Source organism: Glandiceps talaboti, chromosome 13, assembly GCF_964340395.1.
Source record: "Glandiceps talaboti chromosome 13, keGlaTala1.1, whole genome shotgun sequence".
Classification (NCBI taxonomy): Eukaryota; Metazoa; Hemichordata; class Enteropneusta; family Spengelidae; genus Glandiceps; species Glandiceps talaboti.
In genome coordinates, this window is record NC_135561.1 from 23,605,163 (window position 1) to 23,632,321 (window position 27,159).

Sequence of the window (27,159 nt, forward strand, 5' to 3'; positions counted from 1 at the left end):
CTGGGTCCTCCCCAGGTGATCTTTTCGGTTTAGTTATGTTTTACATTCAGGAGCACACATAGGACCTATCTGCCTTGACCTCACCCATATAGCCTATACTCCTTACACCTGCTGGTGATCTTCCCAGCTGCAAGTGGTGCTGAGTAGCCCCCAAGATAGCCAAAAATTGTGTTTTGTGTTTTTAGTCCCCGCCGGACGAAGTCTGGGATGGGGACGGGATTGGGTTCCGTCCATCCAGAGCCATTTCTTTGAGATGCCTGGACCGATTTTTTTCAAACTTGGTACAGGGTCAACATACTATGGAATACATATGCACATCAATTTGTTTCATGATACGATCCAATATGGCCGCCTAGCAGCCATTTTGTTTGCGAATTTTCCCTGTCCAAAGCCATAACTCAGACATGCTTGAACAGATCTCATTCAAAGTTGGTATTAGGACAGTGTTCTATGACATACATGTGCATATTCATTGATGTCGTGATACAATCCAATATGGCTGCCTAGCAGCCATTTTGTTTGCGAATTTTCCATGTCCAAAGCCATAACTCAGACATGCTTGAACAGATCTCATTCAAAGTTGGTATTAGCACAGTGTTCTATGACATACATGTGCATATCCATTTTCATCGTGATACAATCCGATATGGCTGCCTGGCAGCCATTTTGTTGGCACAGTTTTCATATCCAAAGCCATAACTCAGACATGCTTGAACTATGTAACATTTATTGTACTATACACCAGTGACTTACAATGTAACATTTATTGTACTATACAGTAGGAATGGAAGCCACAACAACAACAACAACAGCAGCAGTGGATACCATGCAAATAGCCTTACCACCAGAAAGACCTAAAGTCAAAGTAGAAGTTGAAGAAGAAGTGGACAAAACTGAACTAAAATTAATGTTGTTTCCAAGCCAGATCCAAAAAATCAGTAACTTGATATCACTACTGGCCCACAAAAGAGATGTCATGAGTCGATTTGTTGAAAAAGTGGAAGAAGGTCATGGCAAGGTCAATCTATTGGAGACATTTGATTGGAAATCACAACTTAAATATCAATGGAATGATTCTAACATGGCCATCAATGTACAGGTAAGGCAGGCTGTGTAACATACACTGAATCTAACATGGCCATCAATGTAAAAAAGGTAAGGCAGGCTGTGTAACATACAATGATTCTAACATGGCCATCAATGTAAAGGTAAGGCAGGCTGTGTAACATACACTGAATCTAACATGGCCATCAATGTAAAAAAGGTAAGGCAGGCTGTGTAACATACACTAAATCTAACATGGCCATCAATGTAAAGGTAAGGCAGGCTGTGTAACATACAATGATTCTAACATGGCCATCAATGTAAAGATTAGGCAGGCTGTGTAACATACAATGAATCTAACATGGCCATCAATGTAAAGATTAGGCAGGCTGTGTATAAACATACAATGAATCTAACATGGCCATCAATGTAAAGATTAGGCAGGCTGTGTAACATACACTGAATCTAACATGGCCATAAATGTAAAGGTAAGGCAGGCTGTGTAACATACACTGAATCTAACATGGCCATAAATGTAAAGGTAAGGCAGGCTGTGTAACATACAATGATTCTAACATGGCCATCAATGTAAAGATTAGGCAGGCTGTGTAACATACACTAAATCTAACATGGCCATAAATGTAAAGGTAAGGCAGGCTGTGTAACATACACTGAATCTAAAAGCATGGCCATAAATGTAAAGGTAAGGCAGGCTGTGTAACATACAATGAATCTAACATGGCCATCAATGTAAAGATTAGGCAGGCTGTGTAACATACACTGAATCTAACATGGCCATAATGTAAAGGTAAGGCAGGCTGTGTAACATACACTGAATCTAACATGGCCATCAATGTAAAGGTAAGGCAGGCTGTGTAACATACAATGAATCTAACATGGCCATCAATGTAAAGGTAAGGCAGGCTGTGTAACATACACTGAATCTAACATGGCCATAAATGTAAAGGTAAGGCAGGCTGTGTAACACATAGCAACAACTTTAATGGATTATGTATTGTATGGCTTAGTCATCAATAATAGACTGTTGACAGTCATTCGTGCCTTTTTTGCCATGTTTTATCTAAAACTAAAGTCGTGGCCTCGCTCTGATCCAGAGCAATTTTATAACCTCGTATTGATCAGCGAGTGCCAAAGGCATGAGCGACTGAGCCGTTCATATCTTCAACACTCAAAGTTCGTGCCTTTGGCAATCACAGTTCCTATCAGTATGCATTAGTATCCATTGCTACGGAGCGAGGCGACAACTTTGTTAGCTCCGCTGTCAGCGAAAGCTGAAAGCGTAGCTTTAGGTATAGGTTGTAAAGAGTATAGAGTGTATACTATAGGTGAATCATAGGTGTCCGTCAAACTTTTATATTTTCACTATCTTCTCTGAAAGTAACAGCCAGAATACTTCGATATTTGGTGTGCATGTTCCCTGGGGGGAGGCTATTCAGATTTGTTCATGCCAAGTTGATCTGTGCCATTTTCAATTTTTTATGATTTTTTTTTCCAAAAATAACATTTTCATCAACTCCTCATATACTTCAAGTCAGATTGCTTTGATATCTGGTGTGTTGATGCACAGAGGGTAGCTTACTTAGATTTGTTAATTTCAAGTCAGCACATCTTCTCTTCTATTTTTTATGATTTTTTTTTGAAATTTGAAAAAAATGAATATGTTAATGAGCATTATGACCGACGCCATATTGGAAATCAGTCGAGACTTTAGGTAAAGTGCAACTTTTCAAAAGACACTATTGACGTCAAACAAGCAATGTAATATGTGCTGTAGTCTTAATTCTACACATTGTGCGCCCAAATGACAAATATTTGTTCGAAAAAGGGTTGTAAACTTCAAATCCAATTCTCCACCCCTCCTACAGAATGGTTCATTCCAGTATATGCACCTCATGATCAAGTGAGAAGTCTTGCATGCCTGAACTGAAGTGAATGGAACAATTTTTGACAGAGTCAGTCGTCAATAAAAACGATAATACTCTTTCTAAAATTACCACATTTTGAAAGGGAAAGTACTTTGTGGTTCATTTATGGAGTTTTGTTTTTGTACGATCAATATTGGTGGCAAAATTACAGCGTCAAAATTGCCGATGTGGTAATGCACGACAATCCCAAGTACCCGGATGCACGAGGGACTAACCCAGAAGCAAGTCAGTGTAAGCCATACGTTACAGTGCAGTGGTAACATCGTCCGAGAAATCGCTGCGTTCAGTGTCATTATTCACAGAATTGTTGTTTTCGAGCGAAAACCCGTCTTGAATTGTATAACTCTAACAAATGAAGACATGTCAAGTTATATTTTGAAAGTCGTATCTCTAGTTTGAGACGATTTTCTCACATACTAATACTATTGTACTATCGGGGCTTACTTGGACTTGGACCTTACTCCAGTTCATCGGGAAGTTTAGCCAGCCCGATAATTCTTTCTGGTTTAGTTTACAACACTTTTGATCACGCAGATTTTGTTGTTGTGATGAAAAGAAATTTAAAAAAAAGATCACTTCAACCATTTCGTTGTGTTTTCTTTATGAAAGGTAATCGAACATGAACGAGTGTTACCACTGTAACCAGGAGGGTCTATGCTGTAACGTATGGCAAGGGTTCGACATACACGCTGGTCCGCTATCCCGCGAGTCTAGTAACTTTCTGTAAGGACCAGTAAAGGTTACTAAAATGCCCATTGCAGAGGTAGTCTGACGGGAAAGTGACTTTTCGATAGGTATATTAGGGAGCTCAGAATTCAAACCACCGGCTATATGATGAATTCACGGTCATAGTAAAATTCATTTGATTTTTAATTTGCTATTTTGACCAACTCCGGTTGTCTATTCATGATTTGCGATAAAATTACGATTAGTTTGGAAACGGGGTAGATTTTCTATGATTCCGTGTCATAAAAGCATGTGTTGTGTAGTTTTCGAAAAGCACACTCGGTGGGAAAGTCGCCCAACAGGCGATCTCGCGCCATTGCTGTACTACGTGGCACTTTATTCTGGAGGGGTGTCTCTTGAAAACGGGAATAGCGAAGGGTGAGCCAATCAAGTGAGACCTTTCAAATGTAGCTAATATTATAGCCAATAAAATTAGTTGTACGATGATATGTGTATAATAAGGGTAAGACTGGCCTCTACACTGTAACAAGTAAATTAGTAAAGTTGAAATCTTTGTCGCATGATTTCGTATTTATGTACGGATGCGTAGTCTTTCTAAACAGTAATTTTTAGATCAATTAGTATTTAAACTACGTTTCTGAGTTAATTATTCGGTAGGTTATTGACGAGCTCCCTTTGTAAAAACGCTGTACAAATTGGATGTCAGCGTTCGCCCGGGCCCGGCCATGTTCAACGGAACTTAGTGAAGCTCAATCATAACAATGGTGGCTGTCAAAATCGAAGACACAATTTGACCGTGTTGTTATTTCAGTGAGTTTATTCAGCAAGAAAACAACGTGTTCTATGTTTTTGTACTTCCTACATGATGTGATGATCGTTTTTTTTACCGGTACAACTTACAGCCTACAATGAAACTGCTAACTTAGTTAGTAACACTGACACAATTCCGTGTTCCGTGTTCATGTTTTGACATTAAATCCCTACCCTGAATTTCTCTCCCTGACATTAAATCCCTACCCTGAATTGCTCTCCCTGACATTAAATCCCTACCCTGAATTTCTCTCCCTGACATTAGATTAGTTTATTTCATTCATCATTGAAATTTTTCATGGTTAAAGCTGTAAGACACTGAAATTATTTATAGCCAACCTCAAAATCCTCTTTTTTTTTCTTTTTCTTGTGTGCATTTCCCAGTCATTTTTTTCTGAGATTTTGTGCAATTTTTCATAACAGTAGATTTTTGTTATAAAATGGTGACTATGGTATAAAAGTACAATACATTACCAACTTCTGTGTAAAATGTCTTTTATAGTGAGACATCATATGAAACCACTAACCACTTTATTACATCGCTAAAACAAAACTGCATAGTGAAGAGCTGAAGAACTGAACCACTTCTACATGTCACCAAAATAAAAAATAAAATTTAAAAAAAACAGCGGAGCTATTGTGACCGATAGATCGCTTGTTTTAGATGAAACATGGCAAAAAAGGCACAAACAACTGTCGACAGTCTAATCAATAACAGTATAATGGATTCTTTCAGACTATTTTGGTGAGAGAAAATAAAATAATTAGTCTTATTTTTGTGTTTGTTTTATTAGATTATGGATGCAGACTTTGACTATGGCTATGAATACATGGGATCAACTAACAGGATAGTGTTGACACCAGTGACAGAGAGAATCTTTGTCAGTTTGACACAGTCTATCAAGTCACATATGGCTGGTCTCTGTGTCGGACCTAATGTAAGTTTCCACAAATTCTATCAAAATGGTTGTGTTGAAGTTGTTATATGGATCATGAATTGTGATTTGGTTCAGTGTTGGTCAGCCATAGAATAGACATTAAATCCCTACCCTGAATTTCTCTCCCTGACATTAAATCCCTACCCTGAATTGCCCTCCCTGACATTAAATCCCTACCCTGAATTTCTCTCCCTGACATTAAATCCCTACCCTGAATTGCTCTCCCTGACATTAAATCCCTACCCTGAATTTCTCTCCCTGACATTAAATCCCTACCCTGAATTTCTCTCCCTGACATTAAATCCCTACCCTGAATTTCTCTCCCTGACATTAAATCCCTACCCTGAATTGCTCTCCCTTACATTAAATCCCTACCCTGAATTTCTCTCCCTGACATTAAATCCCTACCCTGAATTTCTCTCCCTGACATTAAATCCCTACCCTGAATTTCTCTCCCTGACATTAAATCCCTACCCTGAATTGCCCTCCCTGACATTAAATCCCTACCCTGAATTGCTCTCCCTGACATTAAATCCCTACCCTGAATTTCTCTCCCTGACATTAAATCCCTACCCTGAATTGCCCTCCCTGACATTAAATCCCTACCCTGAATTTCTCTCCCTGACATTAAATCCCTACCCTGAATTGCCCTCCCTGACATTAAATCCCTACCCTGAATTTCTCTCCCTGACATTAAATCCCTACCCTGAATTTCTCTCCCTGACATTAAATCCCTACCCTGAATTTCTCTCCCTGACATTAAATCCCTACCCTGAATTGCTCTCCCTGACATTAAATCCCTACCCTGAATTTCTCTCCCTGACATTAAATCCCTACCCTGAATTGCCCTCCCTGACATTAAATCCCTACCCTGAATTGCCCTCCCTGACATTAAATCCCTACCCTGAATTGCTCTCCCTGACATTAAATCCCTACCCTGAATTGCCCTCCCTGACATTAAATCCCTACCCTGAATTGCCCTCCCTGACATTAAATCCCTACCCTGAATTTCTCTCCCTGACATTAAATCCCTACCCTGAATTTCTCTCCCTGACATTAAATCCCTACCCTGAATTGCTCTCCCTGACATTAAATCCCTACCCTGAATTTCTCTCCCTGACATTAAATCCCTACCCTGAATTTCTCTCCCTGACATTAAATCCCTACCCTGAATTTCTCTCCCTGACATTAAATCCCTACCCTGAATTTCTCTCCCTGACATTAAATCCCTACCCTGAATTTCTCTCCCTGACATTAAATCCCTACCCTGAATTGCTCTCCCTGACAGCAATAACTGATGTAGAAAAGTTCAAAGTAAATAAATACATTTTTTAGCCAATGATGACTTGGTATGAGACAGTGTTTGGAATAACTGGAATTTATTAATATGATGACATCCATAAAGATGTCAAACAGTAGAACACTATCATTGTATCAGTATGCCATGCATTGATTGTTATAAGGATGTCACACAGTAGAACACTATCATTGTATATGTATGCCATGCATTGATTGTTATAAAGATGTCAAACAGTAGAACACTATCATTGTATATGTATGCCATGCATTGATTGTTATAAAGATGTCACACAGTAGAACACTATCATTGTTTGTTTATGTAGCTCTTTATATTGTATTTTTGTTACAGTGGAATGGAAGAAGAGAGACCATACAAGAACTATGTATAGAATTGGGTAAACCATTCTACCTGTTCAACTGTAGTTCTACATTAGATTCATTCATGCTGGCTGACATTTTCAAAGGTCTTGCCTGTACAGGTAAGTTTAACAGTATGATGAATTCATGAATTTGTCATAGCAGTAACTAGGTGCTTTAGGTGTTTCTAAATGTCCCATACTACAACCTTGTCTCTTAATCAATAAATGCATCTAGCTAACTTTTCAAAATTGCATGGTAAGTGAGAAAAAAAGAGTTAAAACTGTCGATCAGTGACCGACCTGAGCAGCCATGAACTTGCAGTTATACTGCCTATTGTTCTCCCTTTAGGGAATTATGATGTCATAGATGGGACTGTTTCATGTCAGTTAGTACAGTATTAAGCATAAGACAGCACCAGGGATAGATAGGCAAGTGGATAATCATCTTTAATTCTAAAATGAAGATAAATATGCCTAGCAACAAGACCACCCAATGGCAACAGCTACTTGATGATGTATATTGCAAAGATAACAACAGGGATGGTTAGGCAAGTGGATAAACATCCCCAAACATCCAAAAAGTGAATGCATATATGCCTCACAATGATACCATTTCCATAGCAAGAGTCAAATGGTGGTCTAAATGGCAAAGATAACTACAGAGATGGTCAGGCAAATGACTATTAAACTTTTAAAGAATTGACAGTCACCTATCAACTAAGGTACCACCCATAGCAAGAGTCAAATGATTGTACACATTGCATAGGTAGTAAGAGGGCTGGATCGGTATGTGGATAAACATTTTGGGGAGAAAACCCTAAAAACATACAATATACAGTTGTGTGACAACACCATTGGCTTTATTTTACATTTCTCGTGACAATATTGTTCTTAATCATGTTTGCAGTTTTCCAGTGTGTCATTGATTGCCATAACAATAAAGTGTTTTCCAGTGTGTCATTGATTACCATAACAATAGAGTGTTTTCCAGTGTGTCATTGATTACCATAACAATAAAGTATTTGTTTTTGTATCTCTTCAAGGAGCATGGATCTGTTTGAATAACATCAACAACATTAGACCTGATGTGTTGAGTATCTGTGCCCAGCTGTTACAAAATGTTCTGGAAAGTCTTCGTGTTGGCAAGACAACAGTGAACATCCAATCAGATGAAGTGTCTCTGAATGCACATGCAGCATGCTTTGCTACCATTGACAGTGCAATCAACCTAGCCAACAGTAATCCAGAAAAACATCTTTTATTTGACTCTTCTGTTGCTAAGTTACCACCCAGCCTCACCAAGTCTCTACGAATTGTGTCAGTGTCAAGACCAGACTTCAGAATGGCTGTAGAAGTTATGTTACTTAGCCAAGGTAAACCATAGTTTAACACTCTAGCTGTAGATTCTAGTGGAATCACGTTCTACTATTTAGAAGTCGAAATTGACAATGACAACAATACATGCAGTACTAGTGATGACGAAGAAGATGTGGTAGTGGGGGGATTCTTGTATTGTACCATATATGTATGAACCACTGCCACAACCAGGACTACAGCCAAACAACAATCCCCACCTGCAGATGGTCGTTGACAATGTTATTGTCTGGTATTGTTATATACATGTTAGCTCTATAATATTTCTTTGAATTTTAAAAGATAATAAAAGTATATTTAGCCACTACCGAGCTTTTAATGGAATACAACGTCACTTAAATGATATATTTTTATTCATTTCAGGTTTTCTTAATGCCCCTGAGTTGTCACGGAAACTAGTAGCATTGCAAGAATTGGCATCCAACTTACTGTCTACATTACCACCTATAGCAAAACAACATGCCAGTAAGTATGCAATACTATAGAGTTTATTAGTTATAGACATCTGTACTAGAGTTTATTAGTTATAGACATCTGTACTATAGAGTTTATTAGTTATAGACATCTGTACAATAGAGTTTATTAGTTATAGACATCTGTACAATAGAGTTTATTAGTTATAGACATCTGTACTATAGAGTTTATTAGTTATAGACATCTGTACTATAGAGTTTATCAGTTATAGACATCTGTACTATAGAGTTTATTAGTTATAGACATCTGTACTATAGAGTTTATTAGTTATAGACATCTGTACAATAGAGTTTATTAGTTATAGACATCAGTACAATAGAGTTTATTAGTTATAGACATCTGTACAATAGAGTTTATTAGTTATAGACATCTGTACAATAGAGTTTATTAGTTATAGACATCTGTGCTATAAAGTTTTTTAGCTATAGATATCTGTACAATAGAGTTTATTAGTTATAGACATCTGTACAATAGAGTTTATTAGTTATAGACATCTGTACAGTAGAGTTTATTAGTTATAGACATCTGTGCTATAAAGTTTATTAGTTATGTTCTATGCTGGTTGTAGACATCTGTACTAAACTGGTTGTAGACATCTGTACTATGCTAGTTATAAAGTCTATACTATACAAGTTGTAGACGTCTATACTATACTAGTTGTAGACGTCTATGCTGTACTGGTTGTAGACGTCTATACTGTACTGGTTGTAGACGTCTACTATACTGGTTGTAGACATCTATACTATGCTGGTTGTAGACGTCTGTACTATACTGGTTGTAGACGTCTATACTATACTGGTTGTAGATGTCTATACTATACTGGTTGTAGACATCTGTACTGTACTGGTTGTAGATGTCTGTACTATACTGGTTGTAGACGTCTGTATTATACTGGTTGTAGATGTCTGTACTGTACTGGTTGTAGGCATCTGTACTGTACTGGTTGTAGACGTCTATACTATACTGGTTGTAGACATCTATACTATACTGGTTGTAGACGTCTGTGTACTATACTGGTTGTAGACATCTGTACTATACTGGTTGTAGATGTCTATACTATACTGGTTGTAGACATCTGTACTGTACTGGTTGTAGACGTCTGTACTATACTGGTTGTAGACGTCTGTATTATACTGGTTGTAGATAGAGTATATAGAGTTTATTAGTTATAGATATCTGTACAATAGAGTTTATTAGTTATAGACATCTGTACAATAGAGTTTATTAGTTATAGACATCTGTACAGTAGAGTTTATTAGTTATAGACATCTGTGCTATAAAGTTTATTAGTTATGTACTATGCTGGTTGTAGACATCTGTACTAAACTGGTTGTAGACATCTGTACTATGCTAGTTATAGACATCTGTACTATACTGCTTGTAGACGTCTGTACTATACTGGTTGTAGACGTCTGTACTATACTGGTTGTAGACGTCTATACTATACTGGTTGTAGACGTCTATACTATACTGGTTGTAGATGTCTATACTATACTGGTTGTAGACGTCTATACTGTACTGGTTGTAGACGTCTGTGCTATACTGGTTGTAGACGTCTGTACTGTACTGGTTGTAGACATCTGTACTGTACTGGTAGACGTCTATACTATACAAGTTGTAGACGTCTATACTGTACTGGTTGTAGACGTCTGTACTGTACTGGTTGTAGACATCTGTACTATACTGCTTGTAGACGTCTGTACTATACTGGTTGTAGACGTCTGTACTATACTGGTTGTAGACGTCTATACTATACTGGTTGTAGACGTCTATACTATACTGGTTGTAGACGTCTATACTGTACTGGTTGTAGACGTCTGTACTATACTGGTTGTAGACGTCTGTACTGTACTGGTTGTAGACATCTGTACTGTACTGGTAGACGTCTATACTATACTGGTTGTAGACGTCTATACTATACAAGTTGTAGACGTCTATACTATACTGGTTGTAGACGTCTATACTGTACTGGTTGTAGACGTCTATACTGTACTGGTTGTAGACGTCTATACTATACTGGTTGTAGACATCAATACTATGCTGGTTGTAGACGTCTGTACTATACTGGTTGTAGACGTCTATACTATACTGGTTGTAGATGTCTATACTATACTGGTTGTAGACGTCTGTACTATACTGGTTGTAGACGTTTGTATTATACTGGTTGTAGATGTCTGTACTGTACTGGTTGTAGGCGTCTGTACTGTACTGGTTGTAGACGTCTATACTATACTGGTTGTAGACATCTATACTATACTGGTTGTAGACGTCTGTGTACTATACTGGTTGTAGACGTCTGTACTATACTGGTTGTAGATGTCTATACTATACTGGTTGTAGACATCTGTACTGTACTGGTTGTAGACGTCTGTACTGTACTGGTTGTAGACGTCTGTATTATACTGGTTGTAGATGTCTATACTATACTGGTTGTAGACGTCTATACTATACTGGTTGTAGATGTCTATACTGTACTGGTTGTAGACGTCTATACTGTACTGGTTGTAGACGTCTATACTGTACTGGTTGTAGACATCTATACTGTACTGGTTGTAGATGTCTATACTATACTGGTTGTAGACATCTATACTATGCTGGTTGTAGACGTCTGTACTATGCTGGTTGTAGACATCTATACTATACTGGTTGTAGACGTCTATACTATACTGGTTGTAGATGTCTATACTATACTGGTTGTAGACATCTGTACTGTACTGGTTGTAGACGTCTGTACTATACTGGTTGTAGACGTCTGTATTATACTGGTTGTAGATGTCTGTACTGTACTGGTTGTAGGCGTCTGTACTGTACTGGTTGTAGTCGTCTATACTATACTGGTTGTAGACATCTATACTATACTGGTTGTAGACGTCTGTGTACTATACTGGTTGTAGACGTATGTACTATACTGGTTGTAGATGTCTATACTATACTGGTTGTAGACATCTGTACTGTACTGGTTGTATACATCTTTAATTAACATAGTAGGAGTAATTGTTTTTGTACTGTTTTGTCAGAATAAGAGGTTTAGTAACTGATGGCATGCCTACCCTAACCACCACAATCACTTCAGCCAGGAGGTCAATTTCAACACCTGAAATTGGTAATGTTGATGTCTAGGAAATAAAATGACAGCATTTTAACTGTTTTTGACTGTTTCAATCCACTTTTGACTTTAAATGAATATCCCATACCTGTGAAGATCCAACACATTTTGGACTTGATTTGTGTATTTCAGCTTTTAATCCTAACATGTCCCATGGTTGGAGTTTACAAACACTGCAATCGATAATACAAGAAGCTGGTTCCATACTAGATGAAATGTTGATAGCTGCCATCAATGAAGAAATCCTGATAGAGGATGAAGCAGGTTAGACTCATGCTTGTCAATTGCTGAATTCATAAGCTTTTTTTATCCCATGTGGTTTACAAAGAATATTCATATAAACAAATCATTGATTTTGTATAATATTATACTGTAACAATATATAATATGTCAATGCATGCCTTTAATGACAAATCACAAATCATCTTATAGCATTCTTGGTATAGTTGATTTGTATAAAAATTATTCCCCCTCCCACATAAGAAATATAAAATGAAAAAAACTCAGCTAAATATGCCTTATGACAGATTTCGAAAATTCATTTACCACAAGTGTTACCATGTAAACTGGTCAACGAATTGTGTAGATCATTTTTAGCATAACTGAACCAAGGTTCAGTAGTGCTTTAGGCATGGTGCGGTGTCTGTCCGTGTCTGTGTGTGCGCACGTGCGTGCGTGCATGAGTGTGTGTGTGCATGCGTGCATGTGTGCGTGCATGCGTGCGTGTGTGTGTGTGACTTAAACTCAAAAACTGCCTGACTGATTGACTTGGTATTTTGTAGGGACATTATTTGTGGCATCTAGTTGGGAAATGGTTCAAATAATCAAAGCAAACAATTGCGATTTGCATCAACAAATGACATTTTTGGTTAAAAAACTTAAAGAGTATTGGGCAGATTGGTCTAAAATTTGGTGGAAACATTCTTAGAGGTGTGTAGATTAAGAATTGTTGATGACATGATGATCCCATCAGCAACTGATTTTGCTGAAATTTCACAGGGATGTTTCTGGGCATGTACAGATCAAAAGATATTAATTACATGATGATCCCATGAGTGATATGCAAATTAGAACTGAACATGATGTTTAGCATAATATTTTTCAAAATAGGCATATTTTATTGTACAATGTACTTCTATTGTACACTCGGCAGAACTTGTTATTGTGTTATTGATCTCATTAAATCATAAACTGTTATAGGGTACTTATGAACATAATGTAACAAGTGTATGTCAGTATCAGCTGTTCAATTAATCTGTCCTTGAGGTTTCTTTGAAACATTCTCAAATGAAGTTCACTGAACCATAGCTTGGTTCAAGGTAAAATGCCTGTCGGTCTGTCTGTCTTGTAGATGATGCAAGTGATTTTGATATTGAACTATTTCCTACCTACTATTACTAAACTACTGGGGATGAAATTTGGTTGGTCTGCAAATTGTGAGTGTGTACTTACATAAGTTGCCCTAGCAACAATGACCACATCCTTAGCAATAGTTAAATGATAGGGTTTATTGCAAATAAATGAGCAGGGATGGGTAAGCAATTGATAAAAAGAAATATGCAAATGTCCAAGTTAGAAACAAGACCATGCCCATAGCAACAGGTAAACGATGACATGTAATGCCAATATAACACCAGTGAAGGTAATACAAATGAATGAACATTCAAAAAATGTATGCAAATATGCCTAGCAACAAGACCACACCCATAGCAACAGGTAAATGCTGACATGTATGCCAATATAACACCAGTGAAGGTAATGCAAATGAATGAACATTCAAAAAATGTATGCAAATATGCCTAGCAACAAGACCACACCCATAGCATGAGTTAATCGATGGTGTATATTGCAGATATAACACCATGGATGGGAAGGCATAGGAATAAATCTTCAAAAAATGTTTGCAAATATGCCTAGAACAAGACCACATAATCATAATAGAAAATTAAAGTTTACTGACAACAGTTGTGCTACATGCCATTGGCGTATTTATTCATATATTTAATGATGAGTCTCACCTAACACCTAACAGATCAGTAGTTGAGAATTTGTGTATGTTGCATTCTATTCAATTTACTTAAAAAGTGATTAACGTTGTGTATTGTAGAAGCAACACAAGAAGAAGTAAGTAGTATAAAACAATCATCAGAAGTAGGTGAATCAGAAAGTCCAGCAGTTGACAATGCAGCTGATGAAGAAGACTCCAATAAACAAGATGATGGTGGTGTTGGTGGTGGTCAAGGAGAACAGACCACAAATACTGACAAAGGTAGATATTGTCATCAAAACATAAGATTATTCAGACTGACTTTGAAGAAAGGATAAGCTAAGAATAATCAATTGACTTCGAATAATGTAGTTCACAGATTTGTTTGTAACCACATTTAAAGTGAATATCTCCCCTCCAAACGGACCAAACATTTTAAGCACAAATTTTTAGTACAACTGAACTGATAAGGTTCTGTACTGCTCTCTCTCTCTCTCTCTCTCTCTCTCTCTCTCTCTCTCTCTCTCTCTCTCTCTCTCTCTCTCTCTCTCTCTCTCTCTCTCTCTCTCTCTCTCTCTCTCTCTCTCTCTCTCTCTCTCTCTCTCTCTCTCTCTCTCTCTCTCTCTCTCTCTCTCTCTCTCTCTCTCTCTCTCTCTCTCTCTCTCTCTCTCTCTCTCTCTCTCTCTCTCTCTCTCTCTCTCTCTCTCTCTCTCTCTCTCTCTCTCTCTCTCTGTGTGTGTGTGTGAAACTCAAAAAACACCAGACCAATTGTCTTGGCATTTTGTGGGGACATTACTTTTGGTGTCTAGTTGGGAAATTGTTCAAAGCAAAATGATTGCATCACAGGTATGTGATTTGAGTCAAAAAATGTCATTTTTGGTCAAAAAATTTAAACTCAAAAACTACCGGGTAGATTGGTCTGAAGTTTGAGGGGAATATTCTTAGGGGTGTGTAAATTAAGATTTGTTCATGACGCGATTCCATCTGTGATATGCAAATTAGGTGTAAAAATGTAAATTTTGGTCAAAAACTTCAAAAGTATGTGGTCAATGAGACTGAAAGTTGGTGGGATGTTTCTAAAAGTGATATTCTGCAGATTTTGTTCAAAACATTTTGACACAATTAGCCCTAGCAATCATGCTCTTAGCAACAACCAAATGTCAGTATATTTTGCTAAAATAGCAACATCATCTGGTAGGTAAGTGAGTAAACATTCAAAAATGTATCCCTAGCAACCATGAACATGCCCATAGCAACAGCCAAACAATCGCACATATTGCAAAGAATTTGTATTCGAAATGAGCTGATTGATTAGTATTCAGCTGACTCTAAACTGGATTGGGGTAATTGAACAAGGGGAAAAGGCCCAAAAGTAGTAGAATGAATTAATGCTGAGCATTATGAATGTAACGAATGCCCCCAAGACAGTTAACAGGAAATGGTGTAGATGTAGAATAGGAGACTAAGCCTTTGGATGCAATATAAAATACACTGTGTGTAGTGTGCCATGCTGAGTAAAGCAGTCAGTGATGTTAGATGTGTGATACAGCTGTTCGCCGTCTGCTTGTAAGGAATGCGAAATATCAATAAAAGAAAAGTATGATATGATGTCAGTTTAGACTGCACAAAACTGGGGTGGCTGTTTAGAATCAAAGGATTCCTTTGGTGGTAGGAAAAGTGTGTGCTGAGTACAGTGACTGCCACGAATGCCTAAATGGTAAAATTATGCATAATTATCAGTTAGTTAGTCTTAATATCATTGGATGTCCAGGTGACCGCAGTTCTATTTGACCGAGTAGTTGCAAGCATTCTGACAATTTCCTGTGCTGTCCTTACTTAATGATCTGGTGATGACATACATCCCCTGACAGTTGCTGTGAGAATATTTGAAGCATCTCTGATATGTCTGTAAAAGTGAGAGTTTGTAAGGTAGATGCAAGGAGGAGTGAAATGTTCAGGCTTATTGAAAATGTTATGTATAACCTTATATTAAATACATTTGCAATTAATGTATGTACTAAATTTTGTGGAATTTGAACTGTGCATTCTCTAGATATAGCTTAATTACTGAAAATAATTAATTATGCAAATTACACATTAAAACTTAAAACTACATCAATATGTGTGCTTTGTTATGGTTAATGTATATACCAAATGTTGTGGAATTTGAAGTGGGGATTCTTACGATATAGCTTAATTACTGCAAATTATTAATTATGCAAATTATTAATAAACAACTAAGTTACATGAACAAACTGCATACAACATATGCCCTTTCTTATGGTTAATGCATGTACCAAATTATGTTGAATGTGAAGTGTGCATTGTTAAGATATAGCTTAATTACTTAGAGCTATTCATTGGCTGTTTACCAAAAATCTAAACAGTTCTTGTGATTAGCATATGGCACTTGTGTAGTAAGTTTCATAAGAATCGATGGAGTAGAATTTGAGATATCATTTCCACAGACAAACAAAAACACACACACACACACATACATACACACACACATACATACATACATACATACATACATACATACATACACACACACACACACACACATACACACACACACACACACTCTCTCTCTCTCTCTCACACACACACACACACACACTCGGACACAGACAAAAGCATAACATAGCATCCCCTTACAGGAGGTAAAAATGACTTACTAAGTTTATTTAAACAATAATGTACGCCCTCCCAGCCCATAATGGACGAAAGCAAACTTTGAACGACATAATGGGCAAGGCGACAGCCGAGTTCATTATAGAGTGCAAAGTTTGTTTGAGTCCATTATGGACTGGGAGGGCGTACATTATTGTTATTATTTTATAGTTTTGCCAATTCCAGTGAATTTGTAGACCGAGAAACGCAAAACAACGTATAATATACACAGCGCTGAACATCGTCTGCCATGTTCGGCCCGGAAACTGAATACTAATCATAGCGACACACGTACGTACACGTACACACACATATACACTTCAATGAACTGCTGTGAACACAAATTTGTTTCATTTTAATTTCAATCTTTTTAAAAAAAATTCTTATGGTGTTTACCCCATAAGTTCCCTGTTCTTAAATATCCACACCTTTATTGCCTTACGGACATAAGCTTGTATTGTTATGCTCGTTCCGGGGCCGCGATGCCCAATAACGGAGTACATTATCAGTAATAATGTACAGCGATGACGTCACAAAATGCACTGGAATTGGTAATGCTATAATATAATTGCTAATATTGGTCACCAGTTTATATAGCACAAATGTGATTTGTATCAATGATGTTGGCATACAAATTAATAGATTCCCTCGAACAGACAGTATAACCCACTATATATTTTTGTTACCATAGTAACTGAAGTAAACATTCCAAGAGATGAGAAGAACTTAGAGCATGAAGCCCTAGTGTTGGCATTACGGGATAGTACAATGCCTAAATTACATGGTCATGATGCTGATGTCTTTATCAGAATTTTACAAGATTTGTTTCCTACTGTGGATGTACCATTAGACTTTGGTGGTGGCACAGACAGGACAGAGGCACACAGAAGTAAGTGTACCTTTAGACTTTGGTTGTGGTACAGACAGGATCGACAGATGCACACAGTAAGTGTACCTGTATCTGTGGAGTGTACAATCAATCATGATTGAATGGTTTAAGAGTAGTCAATTCTGAATCTGCAAGTTGTAACCTAACTGCTGTCATTTGTTTCTGAATACATTAGTTTAAGGTCATGGGCACTGCTACAACTGTGTCCCAGTAAACTCAGCTGCATATAGGTCATGCGCACTGCTACAACTGTGTCCCAGTATTAAAATCCATCTGTATATAGGTCATACGCACTGCTACAACTGTGTCCCAGTAAACCCATCTGTATATAGGTCATGGGCACTGCTACAACTGTGTCCCAGTAAACCCAGCTGTATATAGGTCATGGGCACTGCTACAACTGTGTCCCAGTAAACCCATCTGTATATAGGTCATGCGCACTGCTACAACTGTGTCCCAGTAAACTCAGCTGTATATAGGTCATGCGCACTGCTACAACTGTGTCCCAGTAAACCCATCTGTATATAGGTAATGGACACTGCTACAACTGTGTCCCAGTAAACCCATCTGTATATAGGACATGGACACTGCTACAACTGTGTCCCAGTAAACGCAGCTGTATAATATGTCATGGACACTGCTACAATTGTGTCCCAGTAAATTCAGCTGTATAATTAGGGACCTGGTAGGTTGTAGAAGTTGCAATGTGAATGCTTTAATCCTATGTGCTTACTAAAGATACAATAAATTGTATGTTGTGCCAATATAGATAAATTGTGCCAGGGGTAATAACTGAACAGTGCTGTAATGACAATATTCATTGTGAAACATGCTCTAAAAATGTGTGCTACTACTACTATTATTATTATCAACATCTGATATCAATGTAATATGTTTGAAAGTATGTTATTGTCTATTGTACCATAGGTGAAATGAAACTGAACACTCCAGTGGTGAATTTGAATGCTGCATCTACAACTCATGCATTTACACCATCAGGAACACATGACAAACAACCATTGCAGGATATTAATGAAGCTATTGCCGTAGCAACTGCTGAATTGACACTAATGCCTGGCATGGTATTCCAAGCTAGAGTATCACAATTTGCCTTACTGACAAACACTCACCAGTGTGTAAGTATCGCATACTTTGTTATCATATTTATATCTGCTTCAAAATGTTATTTCCCCGTAATGGACATGGTAGTAAACTTTAAGTTATTATGTCAAAGTTATTTTATTGTCAGGATAACCAACTTTACAAAATAATGTGTTCTCAAACCACATCAAACCTTAATTAAAACTTTTAAAAAGGCACATGTTTCACTCCCATGCTCTTGCATTAGTGCTCTCTTTATCAATGGCACTATAAGAATTAGTTAGAATTATTCTCTCTTTAGTTCTGGACCAACCTTTTCTGACAATTATTTTCCTCACTCAAATTTTAATCATGATCTGACATGGGACCTTTAAAATATACAATGTTAATGGCAGCTTTATAGCATCAGAGTTATAGCACCAACAACTGTTACTCACCACTGTATGACAACTCACCAAAGATAGCATGATTGGACATCTTTTGAGAAAACCCCTTTTGGCCATATTTTGGGTTTGACTTTGAGTAGTGTACACTTGAACCGTTCTTTAGACTCAGTAGTGTACACTTGAACCATTCTTTAGACTGAGTAGTGTACACTTGAACCATTCTTTAGACTGAGTAGTGTACACTTGAACCATTCTTTAGACTGAGTAGTGTACACTTGAACCATTCTTTAGACTGAGTAGTGTACACTTGAACCATTCTTTAGACTGAGTAGTGTACACTTGAACCATTCTTTAGACTGAGTAGTGTACACTTGAACTGTTCTTTAGACTGAGTAGTGTACACTTGAACCATTCTTTAGACTGAGTAGTGTACACTTGAACCATTCTTTAGACTGAGTAGTGTACACTTGAACCATTCTTTAGACTGAGTAGTGTACACTTGAACCATTCTTTAGACTCAGTAGTGTACACTTGAACCATTCTTTAGACTCAGTAGTGTACACTTGAACCATTCTTTAGACTCAGTAGTGTACACTTGAACCATTCTTTAGACTCAGTAGTGTACACTTGAACCATTCTTTAGACTGAGTAGTGTACACTTGAACTGTTCTTTAGACTCAGTAGTGTACACTTGAACCATTCTTTAGACTGAGTAGTGTACACTTGAACCATTCTTTAGACTCAGTAGTGTACACTTGAACCATTCTTTAGACTCAGTAGTGTACACTTGAACCATTCTTTAGACTCAGTAGTGTACACTTGAACCATTCTTTAGACTCAGTAGTGTACACTTGAACCATTCTTTAGACTGAGTAGTGTACACTTGAACCGTTCTTTAGACTGAGTAGTGTACACTTGAACCATTCTTTAGACTGAGTAGTGTACACTTGAACCATTCTTTAGACTGAGTAGTGTACACTTGAACTGTTCTTTAGACTGAGTAGTGTACACTTGAACCATTCTTTAGACTGAGTAGTGTACACTTGAACCATTCTTTAGACTGAGTAGTGTACACTTGAACCATTCTTTAGACTGAGTAGTGTACACTTGAACCATTCTTTAGACTGAGTAGTGTACACTTGAACCATTCTTTAGACTCAGTAGTGTACACTTGAACCATTCTTTAGACTCAGTAGTGTACACTTGAACCATTCTTTAGACTCAGTAGTGTACACTTGAACCATTCTTTAGACTGAGTAGTGTACACTTGAACCATTCTTTAGACTGAGTAGTGTACACTTGAACCATTCTTTAGACTGAGTAGTGTACACTTGAACCATTCTTTAGACTGAGTAGTGTACACTTGAACCATTCTTTAGACTCAGTAGTGTACACTTGAACCATTCTTTAGACTGAGTAGTGTGCACTTGAACCATTCTTTAGCTTATTTCAAAATACTAGTAGTACCAACCTAGATGCTGTATAATACAAAATAATGAGCCAACATTTAGAATGAGACGATTTGATCACTAGGCACAACAAGTCACACAGTACACTATTGAACAGTTTCAAACATATACAAAGAGATAATTTGACTCTTTGACTATATCTATAGGTATTGGTAGTAGGACCAGCTGGGTGTGGCAAGAGTGAATGTATCAATACATATGTTGGAGCACAAAGAGAAATGGGCAAAGTGGTGAATGTACAGAGAGTATTTACAAGGGCAGTAGAATCACAGCAGCTCTTAGGATATATTGACCCATCCACCAAGTAAGTTTTTATACATAGATACATTGACTGTGTGTGTGAGTTGGCCCATCTGTCTGTTTATCTGACTGTGTTTGTGTGTCTTAAATTTGTGTTTTAAAACCTGAAAAGTGTTGTTAGGATTGGACTAGAGTAAAGACATAGTGAAGTATATGTTCACAGTCAAAGTTTTTGAAAAGTTAACATTTTGGGCACAAATCATTAATTGCTCTGAGTTTAAATTTGTGTGTGTGTGTGTGTGTGTGTGTGTGTGTGCGCGCGTGCGTGCGTGCGTGCGTGCGTGTGTGTGTGTATGTGTTGATATGTACAAGACTTTGTGCTTAGTAAGGTATAGTATAAATGATTAAACTGAATACTATTGGTTTCAGGGAATGGAAGGATGGATTGTTTCAGACATTGATTAGAAAACACTGTCTACAGACCAATATGGATTTCATCCATAGTAAACCATTGGTTAAAGTTGTACACATGGATGGTGAGGTAAGTCACTATCAATTAACTAGTGACATTTAATATGATTGCCACACTAATTACCTAATTAACCTTTCAAAGGGGAGGCTACTGTAACTTGCAACTTCATTAACACCATACATGTAGATTAAATACTAGTATCATGTGGTACATGTGCACATCACTTGTTTTGCAAAACAATTTATGCAAATTTGAACAAATGGCAGCCATATTTGGATTTCTAAGTGTATAATTTCCATATAACTCAAAAACTATAATACATAGAAATTCATTCAAATGTCTGTCTCTATATTATCAAATACAAGCTATCTTATGGTAACTTGACCTTTGACATTGACCTTGACCTTCAGGGTCAATTTTCAAAAATCCATTAATTTCATGCATATCACATGCAAACAATGGTGTTCATTTGTATTCCATTTCTTTTAAATCATGTTCACAAATAAAACTTCCAGGGGTATACTTGATCAATAGTTATTCTTGGAGATCATGTCAATTTTTACTGAGTGGCGGCCATTTTTTTGTTAAAAATCAATACTTATTGCATAATTCACAAACTGTTTAGAGACTTCATTGAAATGCCTATCCATACATAATTAGATGTGAGTTTTTTATTACAACATTGACCTTTTATCATAATCTTAACATTCAGGGTCACTTAACAAACAAAAATCAGTTATTTTCTTACATAACACATGCACTTAATGGTGTTCATTTTAGTCATACACAAGTAAACTACATGGTGGGGTTGGGGGGATTGTGTCTTCTAGGAAGACTTGTATTTTAGTCTAGTATTTGATAGCCATACAAAGTAACAACCATTGCACCAAACTATCTGAATTAAAGTGTAACTTTCAAAGGAAGTCAATACTGGTTATAAGATTTGCACTGAATTGAAAGATTTTCAATGTAGCTTTATAATGAATATTGAACACATATTGCCTGGCCATGAGGGCTATAGCACCCGTTTATTACACCCGAGGGACTGTGAGTTACCAGAATCACATGCTATTTCCTGAGGCCAAAGGCCGAGGGAAATAGCATGTGATTCTGGTAACCCACAGTCACGAGGGGGTAATGAACGGGTGCTATAGCCCAAATATAGGCCAGGCAATATGTGTTTTATAATATACCTCATGCTGTGAACTCGAGGTGGCAGACGACACCGTCAGAAGCTGCCATTTTGACCTGCTGTGAACGTGCGGTGGTCACATGACCATGTAAAAGTTGATGGAACTATTTCCCTAGGGAAATAGTCATTCTATTTTCCTATCACTTGACGGATTCTAGCAAATCATTGCACAGCATTACCACTAGGTATATTATAAATATATATATATATTTATATATATATATCACTTATGTAGGAAAATGTCATTATGATTGGACAACCTATTTCTATAAAGTTATCTTTTTATTGTCAGTCAAATATCTCCATTACAATACCACCCTATCAAATGCGAATTACCCTCCCCCCCCCCCCCTCAATTCAATGTTTTCTATTTAATGAATGAACTCACAATCTTATTTTGTTTCTACATAGGTTGATTCTCAACAAATGGAAGTGTTAGGGTCAGTCTTCAATCGCAGTAATAATGATGTGGTTGTCATGGGAAACAATGAGAGAATAAGATTGTCAGATTCCGTCAGAGTTTTATGGGAGGTAAGATACTGGTACACGACTTATGCTTATAATATTGCACAATAAAGATTAATTAAAGGAGAACACCACTCCAGGAAGTATATGTATTTTCATCAACTGTTAGTACTGGAGACTCATTTCATGATTTCATGTCACATCAATCTTTGGCCATTGCAAAGAAACACCAAATGTGAAACTCTGTTTCACCTGATTCTATTGTTTGCACACTGGTCTACTGTTTATGACTAAGATTGTAACCCAGGCAACTATCTTAGATGTATTGGATTGTCTTAGCATAATGTAATATCATGTTTATGTTCTAGATGGAATCATTGGCCCATGTCAGTCCTGCTGTGCTTTCCAAAGTTGGAATTTTATCAATGGATAAATCTGATGTTGGTTGGCAGCTGATTGTTGCTAGATGGTTAGCAACCCGTCCAGACAGTGAACAGGATATACTACATACATTGATGGAGTTGTATGTAGAACCATGTCTAGACTTCCTTGGTAGTTGTACTCAGCCTGCAATAATGGGTAAATCATCACAACCCAGGATGAAGAGAGTCATTCATACTTGTGATATGAATCTAGTTTCTACACTATGCTCTCTGATGGAGGTATGACAGCTTGTATATCATAACAATACCATGGAAACAAAGAGTGATATTGACATTACCATGGTAACACAGAATAATACTGACAGTACATGGAAACAAAGTAGAGTAACATTGATATTACCATGGGAACAGTACAAGCTCAGATCCTACTGTAACAGTATTCATTCATTCTATTTACAAGATTCTGAAAGAATGTCACAGGTTTTGTGGTGGCAAAGTTAAAATCAAATGTTATGTTGTTTTCTTCAAATATTACCTACTTATCTATATGCCATTTCCACCACAGAGTCAATTGCATTTTTGACATTCCTGGAATTCTATAAAAAGTGAAAGAGTATATTTTCCTAACACATGCATACATATCATCATTGAGAATCTTACACGTCACCTTTGACCTTTTCAGGCTTTGATTTCACAACAGAGTGATTTAGATGACTTGCAGTATGAAAGATATTTCAACTTTGCATGTATCTGGGCTTTTGGAGGCACACTGGAAGAAAGATACCGATCACCATTCAGTCATTGGTGGAGAAATCATTGGCATAAACGAGTAGATTACCCAGAAGAAGGGGAGGTAGGATAGAGAGAGAGAGAGAGAGAGAGAGAGAGAGAGAGAGAGAGAGAGAGAGAGAGAGAGAGAGAGAGAGAGAGAGAGAGAGAGAGAGAGAGAGAGAGAGAGAGAGAGAGAGAGAGAGAGAGAGAGAGAGAGAGAGAGAGAGAGAGAGAGAGAGAGAGAGAGAGAGAGAGAGAGAGAGAATGAGAGAGAGAGAGAGAGAGAATGAGAGAGAGAGAGAGAGAGAATGAGAATAAGAGAATATATATTTTGGAGACTATTTTTTCTATCCTAAAGCTATCTTTTTTCTTTTATGTACTACTAGGTGTGGGACTATTTGATTGACAGTGAAACTAATGAGTTTATTCATTGGCAAGATGCTGTTCCGGTTTATAGTATGCCTCCCCATGAAGGCATCCCTGATGATGGTTTTGTCCACACAGTCTCAGTTGAAGTAAGTGTTTTATACTTGCCCATTAAATGTCCGGGACGGGGACTTATGGATTGGGTTCCGTCTGTCCGCAGCCGTTTCTTGGAGATGCCTGGACCGATTTTTTTCAAACTTGGTACAGGGGCAACATACAATAGCATACATATGCACGTCAATTTGTTTCATGATACGATCCAATATGACCACCTGGCAGCCATTTTGTTTGCAAATTTTCCCTGTCTAAAGCCATAACTCAGACATGCTTGAACAGATCTCATTCAAAGTTGGTATTAGGACAGTGTTCTGTGACATACATGTGTATATTCATTGTTGTCATGATACGATCCAATATGGCCACCTAGCAGCCATTTTGTTTGTGAATTTTCCATGTCCAAAGCCATAACTCAGACATGCTTGAACAGATCTCATTCAAAGTTGGTATTAGGACAGTGTTCTATGACATATATGTGCATATCCATTTTCATCGTGATACGATCCAATATGGCCGCCTGGCAGCCATTTTGTTTGCGAATTTTCCATGTCCAAAGCCATAACTCAGACATGCTTGAACAGATCTCATTCAAAGTTGGTATTAGGACAGTGTTCTATGACATACATGTGCATATCCATTTTCTTCGTGATACGATCCCCCATACCCGACCCATCCTTTATTGTTGTAGGCATGTTCCATGTCCAACAAGCAGACACAACATATCTAAGTCTGTTTGATTTAGGTTCACAAGTGTTGTTGCGTGATCAGAGTAGTGATAATTCCTTAAAACCCAATCATAGCCTGTGTTATATAAGTGTTATATGTTGATAGTTATCAATGTTTTGTTATATGGTATGCTAGTGAGCCTTCAATCCTTTGTTTGACTTCTTCTGAATGTACACTTACTCATGCAACAGCATACATCTGTTTCCTCAAAGGACTGTGGGTCCCCCCCCCCCCAACACAGACTGTTTCCAGAGGGTAAAGCCTCTATGAAAGCAGTTTGTGTCAGGGTGACCCACAGGTCCAAGGGAAACTGACATACATTTTGTATGCTGTTGCATTAACAAAGCAGCAACACACAAATGTTATAGATTGGGCCACAGTGCAGGCTAGCTTTTAATTTGATTACTTGTTGGGCCAACCTTCCCGAAAGATGTAGTGAAGTATCAAAAATTATTATTTTAAGAACACGTAAACCTACAAATGTTACAAGGAAAATTCAATTCGAAAAGACTGAAATATTTACAAATTCGCAAATTGAAAATCTACCTATGCGCACTCTGTGTGAGAGCAAAACATTATACAAAATCTACCTATGCGCACTCTGTGTGAGAGCAAAACGTTATACAAAATCTACCTATGCGCACTCTGTGTGAGAGCAAAACGTTATACAAAAAAGAAGGTTGCCTGGTTATGGTTACGTCACCGACGACAATGTTCAACTTTCCATCGAAGTCCGACGGTGCAGGGACAGTAAACTCTTTACAGCGGAGAAAGGCGAAATGTGCTAGTGTCATTGGTGACCATATGATCATGGCGTTATGAAAATTGAGGTCAATCAATGGTGTCATTAATTGGGGAATATCTAAAGTTATGGGTAACTTCTGAGTTGTATATACACCTTGTTCTAATTTGACTGCACTGAGGGCCTTCTTTAACTGCAGTTTACCTTTAAGTGGATTGCCAAAACCATTCTTCTTCCATTACCTTCTTTCATTATAAGGATCAACTTCATAAATGAAGGCTCAGACCCTGGAAATGTAACATACGCCTGGCATGTGCAATTAAATGAACAATAAGTACAAATACATAAATACAGCTAAACTTTAGTGGCACTGATGGCATTTTTGAATGCATCAGGAGTTGTTTTGTGTACATAATCTTCAGGGAGCTGATTCCAGACTCTGCATGTGCGTGGATAGAAAGAATACAAGTGATAATCGTATTTCGAAGATTATATGTGATAGGCTAGTGTGTTCTCAGAATGTGAGGGATGTACACGTTGTTTTCGTTGAAATGGTATATCAATGTCGACAAGATGATTATGAATCTTATGGAACATCATAAGACTGGCAATACAACTAGTCTTTTCCACTCTAGTTCAGAAAGCATTTGACCAACACTTGAAGTGTTCCTATACCGTTGAAGTGTAAACCGCGCTGCGCGTCTTTGGACCATCTTAATTTTCTTTGTTAAGTTGGCTGTATAGGGGTCCTACACTGTCAATATGGAGAGAACGAATCGCTGATAAATAACAGGAAATAGTTCCGTGCTTCTAGGATTTTGAGTGAAATTTGTACAGATATGAAACCAAACAAATTAATGTATGTTCACTAGCTGGCAAAGGTTCCATAGAATAGTCATTACAAAACTGAAGGATTAAGAGTTGACCAGCACTATATGAATGTCTTGTAGACGCCTTGATTCCATTTATTACCAGTCTCTGTGCTTCGACTTCCAGAACAAGCAAAGATAAGTAACAAAGTTATTAAAATGTAATACCAAGTCAGTCATCACTGGATACCTCGACATGGTCAGTGTGAAATCTATCTGTGTTTAGTACCAGAGAACGGAAACGAGTGAAATCAGAGCGAGATAAGGCATCGCC

The 27,159-nt window shown here is 37.5% G+C and overlaps 1 protein-coding gene across 1 annotated transcript in view; it reads left to right on the top strand.

Annotated features, from left to right (window-relative positions):
• LOC144444417 (uncharacterized) overlaps window positions 1-27,159 on the top strand; it is a 237,286-nt gene that overhangs the window by 101,140 nt on the left and 108,987 nt on the right. Inside the window, exons 42-56 of the mRNA XM_078133829.1 lie at window positions 780-1,099; window positions 5,282-5,425; window positions 7,074-7,203; window positions 8,127-8,456; window positions 8,821-8,922; window positions 12,170-12,301; window positions 14,145-14,306; window positions 17,389-17,586; window positions 18,514-18,722; window positions 20,689-20,846; window positions 21,212-21,323; window positions 22,858-22,977; window positions 23,280-23,573; window positions 23,977-24,147; window positions 24,452-24,580. Of these exons, the coding sequence (XP_077989955.1) occupies window positions 780-1,099; window positions 5,282-5,425; window positions 7,074-7,203; window positions 8,127-8,456; window positions 8,821-8,922; window positions 12,170-12,301; window positions 14,145-14,306; window positions 17,389-17,586; window positions 18,514-18,722; window positions 20,689-20,846; window positions 21,212-21,323; window positions 22,858-22,977; window positions 23,280-23,573; window positions 23,977-24,147; window positions 24,452-24,580 (2,711 nt within the window). The remainder of the gene's footprint in view (window positions 1-779; window positions 1,100-5,281; window positions 5,426-7,073; window positions 7,204-8,126; window positions 8,457-8,820; window positions 8,923-12,169; window positions 12,302-14,144; window positions 14,307-17,388; window positions 17,587-18,513; window positions 18,723-20,688; window positions 20,847-21,211; window positions 21,324-22,857; window positions 22,978-23,279; window positions 23,574-23,976; window positions 24,148-24,451; window positions 24,581-27,159) is intronic.